At 47.8% G+C, this 12,705-nt stretch overlaps 1 protein-coding gene and 1 non-coding gene across 2 annotated transcripts; both read right to left on the bottom strand.

Annotated features, from left to right (window-relative positions):
- Nucleotides 1-29: 29 nt before the first annotated feature.
- On the bottom strand, nucleotides 30-215 carry LOC135915088 (U2 spliceosomal RNA). Its single transcript, XR_010568505.1, has one exon. It is a non-coding gene; the product is annotated as a U2 spliceosomal RNA (small nuclear RNA).
- A 4,699-nt stretch (nucleotides 216-4,914) lies between these two features.
- Nucleotides 4,915-12,320, bottom strand: LOC135913623 (uncharacterized). The gene is made up of 4 exons (XM_065446171.1): nucleotides 12,177-12,320; nucleotides 10,381-10,460; nucleotides 7,294-7,704; nucleotides 4,915-5,179 (listed from the first exon to the last, which is right to left on the bottom strand). Exons 2-4 carry the CDS (start codon nucleotides 10,424-10,426, stop codon nucleotides 4,935-4,937), a joined length of 702 nt encoding a protein of 233 aa, XP_065302243.1. The 5' UTR covers nucleotides 10,427-10,460; nucleotides 12,177-12,320; the 3' UTR covers nucleotides 4,915-4,934.
- Nucleotides 12,321-12,705: the final 385 nt, after the last annotated feature.

Below are 12,705 nucleotides of genomic sequence, written 5' to 3'. Positions count from 1 at the left end.
TTTCCAGCAGATCGATGTCCGTAGACCAAAAACCATGGGCCGATTCCGAAGATAGTGCAATACCGGGCCGACCTGCGGCGGAGGTGAAGGAGGCTTCAAGCACTCCGCCAACTTGCAAAAATAAGTTTATCTTGGTTCCAAATACAGCCCGTTTCGGATATTAAGGATGTTAATCTGATAAGAACTGATACTACACTTTGACCCGTGTCGACCATGTCTACGTTCGCACCATCCTCTCTTTGTCGGCGTTCCGAGCGCTTGCGTGTCTCCTTTCCTCCTTCCGCTCTCCCGTGGTGGCGGTCCCGTCGAAATGTCACGCGTTTGTAGTTTCCTCCGGCTTCTCGGGGCGGCGGTCCCGTCGTCCACACGAATTTATATAAAAATCACGGTAGATGTTTTCGTACCTATGTTCAAAATTATATGCCACATCTGTTTCGTATGCTAAACAGCTTCACTGCTCATCCACCTTCACATAGAGGAATGGTTCATGTTGTTTACAGAGAAGCTCTTTAGGGCTAGCCAATTCGTCCGTCCGTCCGTCGGTCGCCTATACGCCGCAAACTGCAGCACCACCCCATATGCATTCGCAAAAAAGGAGAGAGGGAAAAGCACGCGATTAGCCAACACCACTTAATAGCACAAGGCCTGAGTACTCCGATGACGTCACGCTATCTGGCCCAAAATTTCCTTTGACAAGGCTCGCATGGCCAAAGTAGGGAGGTCAAAATCACTGTTATTCACTCGGGACCATCCCATTATATTCTATGGCAGTCGAGCCAGGTAACATGACATCACGGATCGGAGTGAAAAGGCCTTCTGCTATGTGGGTGGTGTTGGATTAGCTGCGTCAGTGGTGACGCCGATGCGCTCCATCGCAGCCGAGCGCGCGCGCAGCAGTTTCTCTCCGGCTCCGAATGGGTAGGTCACGCGTCATACGCACTCCTTAGGGGCAGACAGCTTTCGATTAGCAACGCCGCAAACAGAACCGGGAATGAGCTCGTCTACGCCGTGCCGATGCTGCAGCCCGGGCAAAAGAACAGACTCGTGCAGCCAAGCGCAAGCAGTAACTGCTTGCCGAGAATCCGGCAGCCTATAGTGGCCAAAGCTGATGGCCAAAGCCATCAACTTTGGCCACTATATGGGCTCATGGTCGTGAGGCGTTCATTGTTGGTATATCGTCGTAATTTCAGCTTCGTGATCCGACTCGTCATGCCATCATCGTCACGCCTTCTACAGCGACCCAGTGACTCAAGTTGTCTCAAAGCTTGGGCCACTGGGTATTTGCTTGTGGCGTGATGTCATTGTGGTCGTTACATTGTTGTCATTCCAACTTTGACATACGGCTCTCGTCATGCTGCCGTCGTCACGCCATTGACGTCATACAGTCGTCATGCGTTCATTGTCACATGGTCGTCGCGATGCCCTCCGAGTCGTTTCATTGTCATCATTCTAACATCGCCCTCCGACTTTCATCACGTCGTCGTCGTAAAGCCATCATCGGCGCACAGATGTCGTCATATCACTATTGGGGTTGTCGTTTTACCATCATAATCACTTCAGTAAAGTCATCTTATTGCCATAACGTAGTCGCCATCGCCTTCGTCGATCCACCGACTTCACTCCTTGTTCGTCACTTATCATAATCATGGGGTCGTCGTTGAATCGGGATTATGCCGCCGTGGTCATGCCATCAATCACCATTGCGTCGTCAGCAGACACTCGCTATCACACATCAGTTGTCATACCGTCGGCCTCATGCGGTTTTGGTCGTGCCATCAGCGTCATTCCAACTTCGTCATCCGGTTGTCTTCATGCAGTCATCGTCACGCCATCATCATCACACTCTCATCTCACTGTCCTCTTGTGATCGTCGTCACGCTGTCATCGATAAACCATTGTCATCGATTAAAATCGACATTTCATTGTCGTCATGCCGTCATCCTTATACCTCTTTAGTCGTTTCGTCGATGCCATTTCATCGTCGTTAACGGCATCATACAGTCGTCGTCATGTCGCCATGCTCATGCGCGACCTTGACAAACGAGCGCCATAGCAAAGCGGGACGTTATCGGAGGAGGAGGAGGAGACAGGAGGGGGGAAAAACAGGGAGGTACTGGCTGGCTACCCTGTGCTGGGGAAAGAGGTAAAGGGAATAAAAGGAGAAAGAAGAATAGGAAAAAAACAATGGAAACCAGAAAATTCACACAGTAACGCGATACTACGCGCTACAACATTCAAAGGCGGTCGCACCGTTCGCACGTCCTTAAAAACTTCAGCAAAGCCTTTAAGGTCATGAGTGCCGAAGCCCGTCTGGGCGAGTGTCCTAGAGCGTTTTCCTCTGTAAAGGGGCTATTGTCAAGTTTTTCGAGCGCTGTCACGAGCACTTTTTTGCGCTTTGTAACGGGTACAGTCACAAAGGAGGTGCTCAATCGTCTCCTATATATATATATATATATATATATATATATATATATATATATATATATATATATATATATATATATATATATATATATATATATATATATATATATATATATAGGAGACAGAGGAAAGGCAGGGAGGTCAACCAGACGAGCGCCCGGTTTGTTACCCCACACTGGGGGCAAAGGAAAGAAGGAACAGAAAGAGGAAAGCGGTCAAGAGGGAACACTGTGTGTGCATGTAGCAAAGCGTCTTGAAATCAGTCAAGTCCAAGCAAGCCCACCGCTGATATATTAAACGGCCATCATTCGGCTGTATGAAGCTAATCTTAGTGCTTCCCCATAGCAGCCAATGCACGTTGAAGTCACCTGTGAAGACCAAGGAGCCACAGGTCTTCAACAGTACGTTACAGTACGTGGCGCAGCTGTATCACTTGATGTGGCTCCGCCCCCGTCTGTGTCATCGGCTGTGGCATAGGCGAAGTAATGAAAGTCTCAGAACGACCATTGCACACGGCAAATAAGCTTGACTTCAGGAATGTCAAAACATTGCTCGAATGCTAATCGCATTACCGTGGACAGTCATCGTGAGACAAGTATTGCGCTATTTTTTAAAGCGAAACTTGTATGGATCATAATTGGCGTTGTCGTGATCAGGCAAAAAAAAAACAGTTGCTCCCAGAGCAGAGCTGCTGCGGGACAGGGCGGTTGGATGAGTTGACAGCTGCGCCAGCGCCGGAGCGTGAGTCATTAGCAAGGATTCCAGCTGCATAGGCGCGCGATCAGGCCACGCGCGCAACCAATCAGAGCTGTGTCGCTTCCGCCGCCGAGAGAAATGGTAGGAAAGGGTATCGCGCACGCTGCGCCGGCTTCGTTTCCGTTCAGTCTCAGAAAACGGATGGGACGGCCACGTGTTGTGCGTTCCCCCGAGGAATGGGCAGCGTTCGACGAGCGGCGGCAAAAACATGCCCGTGAAAAGGCCGGCCGTCGGCGCGCCGATCCAGTCGTTAGAGCCGCCCGAGCCAAGCAATCTGACAGCAATGAGAAGAAGATACCGAGCTGAGGGAGCGGGAGGCCGAATCAGCCCGGCACCGTTACCTGTGGGTTATTTAACCGGGACGAAGGTCAGGTGCATGCTGGATAAGCTCCGTTTACCCCCATTTTCCGGTAGGGGAAGGGTTGGTCACTCTTTTCTTTCACCCCCACCTGAATGACGCTTCCGCGGCTAACATAAAAAAGTAGAAAGGCGGCACATACCTACTCGAGATCTAGGTCACGTGGTGCTCCACTTAATTTTGCTGGAGAAATAACTGCTCCGCGACGTTATACCAGCTTCACATCTGCTGTCCATCAGTCACGTCAAAACTTCAATACGCTTGATTGAAAGAGCAGGAAAGGTTGTTGTGACTATGTTTGAAATGTTGAATTCATGAGCTCAATAAACGTTTATAGGAATGTAGATACATCACCAGCCACGGGATTATAGTCGTCCCCAATTGACGAATTTGCAGCCAACGACACTTAAAGGGCCCCTCACCAGGCCCCATAACAAATTTTGGTCGTACGCTGGAAGTTATGTGTCCTCTAGGGAGCGTTCTGCCGCAAAAACTTTTCAGATCGGCTCATTAATAGCCGAGATAGAAATATTTCAGTGCCGCGAATGCATGATTTCAGCAGGCGGGCTGCACTGCTAAGCGAGACGCTCTCTCCACCCACCCCCTCTAGCCTTCGCAAGCGAAATTCCTTCCCTGCGTTCTCCCATACCAGACCTCGCGGACCGCGTGACGCATACGTCACAGGCACCGCCTTCATTTTCTTTTCTCCTCGCGTTTTTTTGCTTTCCGGCGCTACGCATTTCTGCTGACGGCGTCGCGCGCGAGCTGTTGTCTCGTTCGCGCAGCGCAAGATTTTGGGCGCTGTGCACAAGGAAACCTGATTAGTGGTACAATTCAGTGCTACAAGAATACTGAGGCAGAACAAGCGGATAGCAAAGCATGATCACGTGCAGGAACATGGTAGAAAATGGCATAGTTTCGGTACCTGCGCACGGGACTGCACGACCGTACGAACAAGCAGATGAAGCGGAAGTACATCTCTCTTGTTTCGGTACGAAGTAAAACAAAAAAACACGCAAGCATTCCGTTTGTTTGTTTTATTGTTGCTCTACACTTCAGTGCTTCAATTCAAGCAGCAGGTCACACAACTAACAGATGTTGCCTTCAATATTTCTTGAAGTCACGTGTGACTACGAGTGAGGTCACACTGCGGACACGACTACGTAGGCGCAGGGAAGCGACTACATGTGACTACATCACCGTCCGGCTCGGAGCGCGGCGGCCACGAGGAGAAGGAAAAGCGGCGTTCGGTTTGACATTTCAGCCCTTTCCGCGGCGCGTAGCCATGTAATACTTTGCAGACACGACAGTTAGCGCGCATTGTGTGCTCTGCGCTTCCCTTAAGGCACGCGGTGAACAAAGTACAACACAACTAATACAAGTAAATTGCCTTTATTTATTTTCTAAAATTCCCAGTCTCCTGCACATTCTCAAGAGCTTCGTTGAAGGCGGCGAGGAAAGCCATACCACTGACGTATTCATTAAGACGTTTGGCGAGTGAATTCCGAAGATGGCCCTGAAAGTCCTCGTCGTTCGTGTCGACCGTGTCTGCGTGCCAGATGATGGTGGAGTTGTCGAATACCAAACTGTCGAATTCAATGATGTCCGTCTCGATTGCTGTAGCTCGGAAGTGGCCGCCTACTGTGGGCAGAAAACATGAGAAGACATTCGTTTATCAAGATTTCAGCATTTAAGAATGCTTACTTCGACGAACATATAATTGCGTAGTCATGACAACTGAAGTCCTTGCGTCCGAGAAGTGTCTATCTTATGGCGCTCAAATCTGAGTGAGTAATGCGAATAGTTGTATAGGCCGTCGAGAGACAAAAAAAAAAGTGGAGCAGTGACGTTGACCAGTGTGTTCCTTGCAGTGCTACCGTATAAAGAGGAAAAGGAAAGCCGTCTGAATGTTATCTACTGCCACAAATTAGAGCATTCCAGAGAGTTGGAAGGCGGCTGCACTAGTACCTTTGAACTGAATTGAATTTCCGAGTTTTACATGTCAAAACCACGATTTCATTACGAGGCACGCCGTAGGCACGCCGGACTAAACATGACCACCATGGCACCTCTAACGTGACCCGAATCTATGGTGCACGGGCGTTTTTGCAGTTCGCCCCCATTGAAACGTGGCGGGGATTTGATACTCTATAGCCGCTGAGCCACAGCGGCGGGTGCAATTATAGTGCCTTTATTTAGGGCATGCAGTACGGTTTTAGCTGCTTTTAGTACAGATACCAGTCGAGACCAGAGTCTCATGTGCATTGCATTGTGAGCAGTAAGCCAGCCATTGCTTTTAGGGTGGATTGTAGAGCTTTTCTCCAAGCCACTGGGCTGGACTCATGGCTTTAGAGATGCTACAACTCTGAATTTGCATATACGCATCTCTTCCTTATACCATCATAATCATTCATCAGCCCTTTCCCTCCCCGTCCCTTTTCCCCGTGTAGAGTAGCAGGCCAGAGCAAGTTATAGCTCAGGCCGACCTCTCTGCCTTTCTGTAACTAAATTTCTCTCTCTCTCTCTCCCTCTCTCTGAAAGCCTCAGTTGTCAAAGAATCAGAGTATTTGCGGAAGAAATGTCCCACAGCCGTAAAAAATGATGAGACGTACCAATACCTATACTGTGAGGTGGCATAGCAAAATTGCTCCGGGAGTAACACGCGCTGGAGTTGAGTAGAGACCACCCGCTGAGAAGACGTCAGGGCCCGCGTCACGGAGCCATTTAGTCATGGTGTCGTTCTGCAGGCGACTACATGAAGAATGGTTCGGGAAGTGGGTGCAATATTGGCCAGCTGTACAGAGTTCTCACGCAACGCAGTTTCTTCAGGAGAGTGTCGGCGCACGCTATGCACTTATTGGCATGCACTAATTGTGTTGGTTTATCGTTTGCACTGTCGCTGCCCCCATTATGCTGCAGTGGCTCGGCAGTAACCGTGGTATGTGGAATGCACGTTCAATAGCGTGACATTATGTCAATTTTATTTCGGAAGCCAACTACTCCCAAGGGCTTTGGGGCATGAACGTACTGCAGACATTGCAAAGCCACCTTCTAATCGCACGTTATTATGCTTGCTGCATTCTTTCGGCAGTGCGTAAGAAATGAAATAAACAGTGCCTTGAACTACAGTGCATTCCAATTATATCGATACGGTTGCACAAGAGAAAGGAGCTAAAAGTAAGAAAAATCGTTTTTATTAAAGGGGTGGCCTCAAAGCCTGCCGCTAGTAGCTGCCAACCTTGATGTCATCGTATCGGCCCGCTGCTAAGCCCAAGGGCGTGGTACTGAAACCCGGCCATGGCTGCAACACTTCTATGGGGGTGAAATGCAAAGACGCCCGCCTACTGAGCATTGGCTGCACGTTAAACACTGGGTGGTCAAAATTAATCCAAGGTACCCCTCCGCCACCCCCCTACAGTGTGTCCCATATCAGATCGTGATCTGACACGTGAAGCCACAGAATTAATTAAATTTCGCCTATGACACCTCCGATGATCCGATTGGGAGAAGCACGTGTGGTAGCACGTTTTTAAGCGCACTGCAGCATGAAGTGCGACTCTTGGAGAAACTCGTATAAACAGGCTTAGCTTGGTTAAGCCAAGAATGCGTTGCATATTGCGCGAGTTGGGGCCCAGCTTTTCCTCTGGCTGTCGTGACGTCACGTCACGTGGTTGCGCTAAAGGTCAATGGTGGCTGCCCGGCCGCGCCCAAGGGCTGAACTGAGTGATTGCAATATGCAACGCATAAAAACTCACCGATATTCTTCCGCAGCAGCAGCAGTCCCGTTCCTTCAGCCAACGTGGCCATCAGGTCTCCAGCTTCTACGATTGGTCGCGTGCCGTGGAACTGCTCTTCCCGTTGCCGCTCCGGATCCTTCCTTACCACGACCCAGCGGTAGTGCAGCGTGAGATTGGCGAAGCATAATTCGCAAGTGGCCACGCTGGCGTTGAGGGCGCAGTCTCCGCTCCGCCGGATACCCTGGCGCACACCGATGACGCGTCCATCGTAGAAGTCGGGCCGAAACCACTCATCGTCCTTCAACATGCCGAAGTTCTGCAGGGACCCTTCGCACTCGTCGTTGTCGATGACCTTGCACAGTTTGCCCTTCTGGAGAACGGCGTCCACTTGTTCGTCGAGGGATGCCGGAGGTGGGCCCACGGCCACGGCTGCGTCATGCATGGTAAGCGGCATATGCAGTGAACGGACAATGCAGATTAAAGCCCACTGGCAAATGTTGGGAACGTCTGCCAGTCTATCGGCACGGCAACAAATTTTCTAAGTAGGCGGCTGGTGAACAGATAAAGAACAATATGTACCCTTCTTTTGCGCAAGAAGATGGAGTCATAATTTCATTGCTTGAGATAATGCAAGCTTTGTGCGATATAGGTGTTATATAGGTGATATAGGTGCGATATAAGACACTCACGAGAAAGCGTCCACCATTTGTGTGATTTGAATTGTGGCCACAATATCTATTCATTTACATTGAGATAGAATACAAGGATGTGTTTACTTCAAGTGAAACTTCGGTGCTTTTCCAGTAACTAACATGTCAGCCCTTAATTTCATGTAGAACGTACCCCGTCCAACTCGAGAAGAAGGTTACGAGTAAAGTGTTATCTAAGTGACTTCGTGAACATTGTACCTCTGTATATGATTCGACGCTTTTTCGAAATGGGTTAAGAAACAAGTGTGACCGTGATTCCCTATTTCCCATCTGGGTCTGTTCGCTCATGCTCCCACCAAAGTTTTGTGTCTGCCATCCAGGATGAATGGTCCTAGCACATCACCCTCATCGTTGTATCGTATTGTATAATTTACCCCTGTTAATCCACTCCTGCTATAGCGCGTATTGCGCTGCAGTATGTACAAATAAATAAATAAAAGAAGGCATAAGCCATACTCCGATTTCTTACGACGTCGAAACAACCAAGTACTCGCTCGCCAGAGCCTGATGAACGAGATAGACCATCTAGTGAGAAGAAAAATTACCGGACTACATTTATTTTCTCATTCTGTTTTCTTTTTATTCATTTAGTTTTTAATAAAGACATTTCATCACTCGCTCAGAGCTATACGACCTTTGTGCCGACTGGGACTGCGTCATAGCACTGGCGAAATCAGCAACATGAAAGGAACGAACGCGAAATGTAGAGCGCCTTGGATCAACACTCAGTATTCACGTAGAATGAGAACAGTGGGGAAGACATGCCTGACCGAAGAAAAAAAAAGCGCTAACGTGGCATTTTTTTTTTTTACCTTGAGTGCCTGACTGTGGTCCCAACGATACACGGAGTGCAGCGGGAGAGCTTTAATATTATACGTATCTAGGACCGATACTTATCTGACTCATTTAAACGGTGGTGAACGAGTAGCTTGAACGTTCCCTCACCTTTTAAACATGTTGGCTTCGGTGCGGCAACCCATATTGTCATTTTATGCAATCTTTCATCCTGACGAATGTGTCCTCAAGCAAACCTATGGAACGTCGTACCAAATGTGGCCCCTCTAGCAAAGTCGAAAACAAGAGCGACGAAAGTCTGCAGCGGCGCAAACAGTGCAATATAACTGTACATTTATTTCACCTGACGGTATAATCGCCCTCGTGCTTCCGTTTCTTTTGTTGTCTCGCATATCTCCTGGTTATGAAAGGTAACAAATCGGGCGTCTGATTAACACGCCTGTTACTTATTCTTTCCTCTTCTACTCATGTTGTTTTAAATGTTAGTAATCTCCCCAAACATTCGTCTAGCCGTAAATATCGTGTAGACTGAGTCGAATCGTAACGGTACGTAAGAAAACATGACAGTGCAGGGACATGGGAAAAGTTAAATCTGCCCTCACAACAAACGACACCGAGATTCTCTACGTGGCTGCAGTATATTTTACTACGCCATCTAGCTGGCGTTACATAGGCACTTTCGATCACAATGGCTCCCTTCAGCCAGCTTGCGCAAATGAACCAATCGCGATCATCTAATGGGATTCTGATTGGTACCCATCACCATCGAAGCTGCCAGTGTGACACCGGTTTCAGACCACCGTGGCATGCAAGTGAGGCAGCGCCAATCTGGTTCTGCTGTACGAAGTAGGGAATACCAAACGACATCAGACCGGTCTAGAGGAGTTTTAAACAATAAATTGAGTCACTTAAATAGTATGCTTACGTTATTTGAATGCGAAAGCATTATGACTTCTCTAATTTATTGGTTGCGTCCATGATACGTGACGTCATACATTGTCACATGTTTTTCACAACTCTACCTTAATCCACGTAAATCCTCCTTGCTCTAATTTGTACCAAACTTCATCTTCTTTAATTCACCTTAATTCACCTTGCTCTAATTTGCACCAACCTAAACCAACCTTAATCCCTATTAATCCACCTTAATCCACTTTATTTCACCTTCGTTCACTTTACTTCACTTTAGTTCACTTTACTCTGAGTTGTTCTAATTTTGTATTGGTACTGACGTCATACAAGACGTTGATGACGTCACTGATGAGGATGTTTTTTTCTTACCACTCGTTCAGGATGCCAGCTTTTCTGCCTCATAACGCTTTCGCATTAATAAATATGGGGATCTGTAGTGGTTCAGACTGTCTCTATATACAGCGTCCCTTTATTTCCACCGAAAACTGGACATGGCAACAGTCTAGTTGAACTTGGTGCTGGGAGAGTTGGTACATCTCATTGAAAGCCTGAAGGGCTCAAACTCAAGCACAAGCAATGTATAGTGACTTCGTTATACATTGCTTTTGCATGAGTTTGCGCCCTTCAGGCTCTAATTATGGCAACAGTAACACGATCGCATATATTGATGGCGGGTAACAATACTCACTAGTCGATGCGGCACCGATCACCAAGAGCCAGCAAAACATGTTCATCGTTCCTGACGGCAAACTTGCCTGAAATGCGGTGCTTGAAGGGCAGAAGACGAAAACGTTATCAGATTGGCTGTTCAGACAAGGGTATGACAAAAGAACATTTAGAAGAAATCCGCCAAAAGCCCGGTGTAGAAGTAATGCTTTCTGTACAAAATATTGCCCCACAAAGCTTTCTTTCTCTTGTCAGTACGCTTTCATATTGCAGTGAGTGCAGTGCTACTAAAGACAGAAATGTTGGGCAAATCTACGAGTATTCAACGTGCTGGTTCCTCTCATCTCTTCATTGTTGCGAAAAAGACAAAGCATGCAATATTTCCCGAATTAAATGCGTTTCAGATCTCCTGGACAGGTGATCCCCGAATGCTTATGCAAAAATTTGGGCAAGATAAATATATTAAACGAAACAAGCTGCTGGGGAAAGAACAGGCATGACTTGTTTTTTATGATTTGCTTCTACATCAGCTTGTCGCTTATAATATTAGATTGGTGGTTGCAAAATTTCTATGTGTCAAATACATATTTAACTACAGCGCACAGCGGTCCATCAGCTTCGTCAGACCTCAAGCCACCGATAAGGCAGTGCTTAAGAAATGAAACATAATTGTTAGCTCAATAAAAGGTGAAGAGTTCCTCAGTGTGACGAAGGGGCACACGTTCACGTCACCTGAAGTCCATAAGCACACGCCTCTTCAGCGCTTTGAAAAGCATAACGCGTGGCGTTTCAGGCCATTTTACAAACAGCGAAAGCTTCCTGCGCATTTTTCACAGCGACGCACTGGCAGAATCATTTAGCGAGGCATAGCGTATCCGGATACTCGAGTGTTCGCGATAAAAATCAAACATCTACTTTTCATGTAGATAGTTTTCCCGTGACGTAACGGACTCAACTCTCACCACGCTAGTACCTGAATATGGCGGCTACGATGACGTCAGTGCACCGTATATTATCGGGCGCACAGTGTTTTGCTTCCTTACAGTGACTGTCACCGGCTTATCTCTGTTTTCGATCTGCCATTCGGCGCAAAAACACGAGCCTGCGGCGCAGTCATGCTGTCACGTTTCTTGTTCACACCTCTTTTCGCCATGCTAGGGCTCCAAGATGGCGGCCATCATGACGCCAATGCAAGCTATGTATAGGTGTACGAAATTACCCTGTCCCAGTTCACGAGCCAAACGCTCTCCCGCAAAGGAAACCAAATTTGGGGGTTTGATATACCAGAACAACGACTATAAAGCACGGCGTCGTAGGGAACTCCGGGTTAATTTCGACCAATCGGGGTTCTTTGACGTGTGCCCAATGCACGGCATCACAGGCGTTATTGGATTTCGCCCCAATCGAAATGCGGCCGCCATGACCGGGATTTGATTGCCCGACGCCGTGCTTCAACGCAACACCAAAGTCACTAAGCAGCCACGGCGTGTGTCTCCACGTAAGCATTAACTTGCTGCACTATAGCTCTAATGTTACTGTGCTGCATACCTCAAGAGCCATTATCGCTTTTTGACTAGTAGCAGCGAATACAGTTAAATTAACGGCTAGCGATCACGGAGCTGCTTACTTTGCCAACAAAAAAATACGTTACTTAGCGAAGTTCTTTTGTAGTTTCCCCGTGCATTTTAAGCCTAATTACAACACACGAGCTACCCCCAATTCAGCACGGCTCCGTTGGCGGTTGTGCCGATGTAGCACGCCACCTAAGTGCCACTCAATATAGGAAGCGCCTGCAAGGAATAGGACGTTTAGACTTACCTTTTAGACTTGCGAGTCCTTTCCTCTAGAATCGTACGCAAATTGTGGCTCACTGCACGTTGTTTTGACCATATTTGAAGCAACTATTATCGACAGCTCATGCGCAAACTGTGTAGATGAAACAAGGATATCGTTCGCCATGGTTGCGCGGACCGTATTTATCTTTTTTTTATTGTTATGTTTTTCTCGCCTTCTATGCGCTATAGTCACAGTAGCTTAGCTTCCTAGCTACAGGTTCCGAGATATAGCAGCTTGTTCTCCTCACCCGAGTTTGTCGGTTTCGTCACGGTTGCGCGGACCGTGTTTATCTTTTATTTTTGCTCGCCTTCTATGCGCTATAGTCACAGTAGCCACGCTTCCTAGCTACAGGTTCCGAGATATAGCAGCTTGGTTTCCTCACCCGAGTTTGTCGGTTTCGTCTTAGAAGGCGATGACTGACAGCAGCTCAACTCCACTGTCTTAGCCACTCAAACTTGTTGTGGGCGTTTTGGAGTGTTGTGCGTGTATTCCTTGGCTTTGGCGGCAATTT

The sequence above is a fragment of the Dermacentor albipictus genome, chromosome 1 (assembly GCF_038994185.2).
Source record: "Dermacentor albipictus isolate Rhodes 1998 colony chromosome 1, USDA_Dalb.pri_finalv2, whole genome shotgun sequence".
In the NCBI taxonomy this organism is placed as follows: domain Eukaryota; kingdom Metazoa; phylum Arthropoda; class Arachnida; order Ixodida; family Ixodidae; genus Dermacentor; species Dermacentor albipictus.
This window is presented reverse-complemented; position numbering and strand designations above follow the sequence as displayed.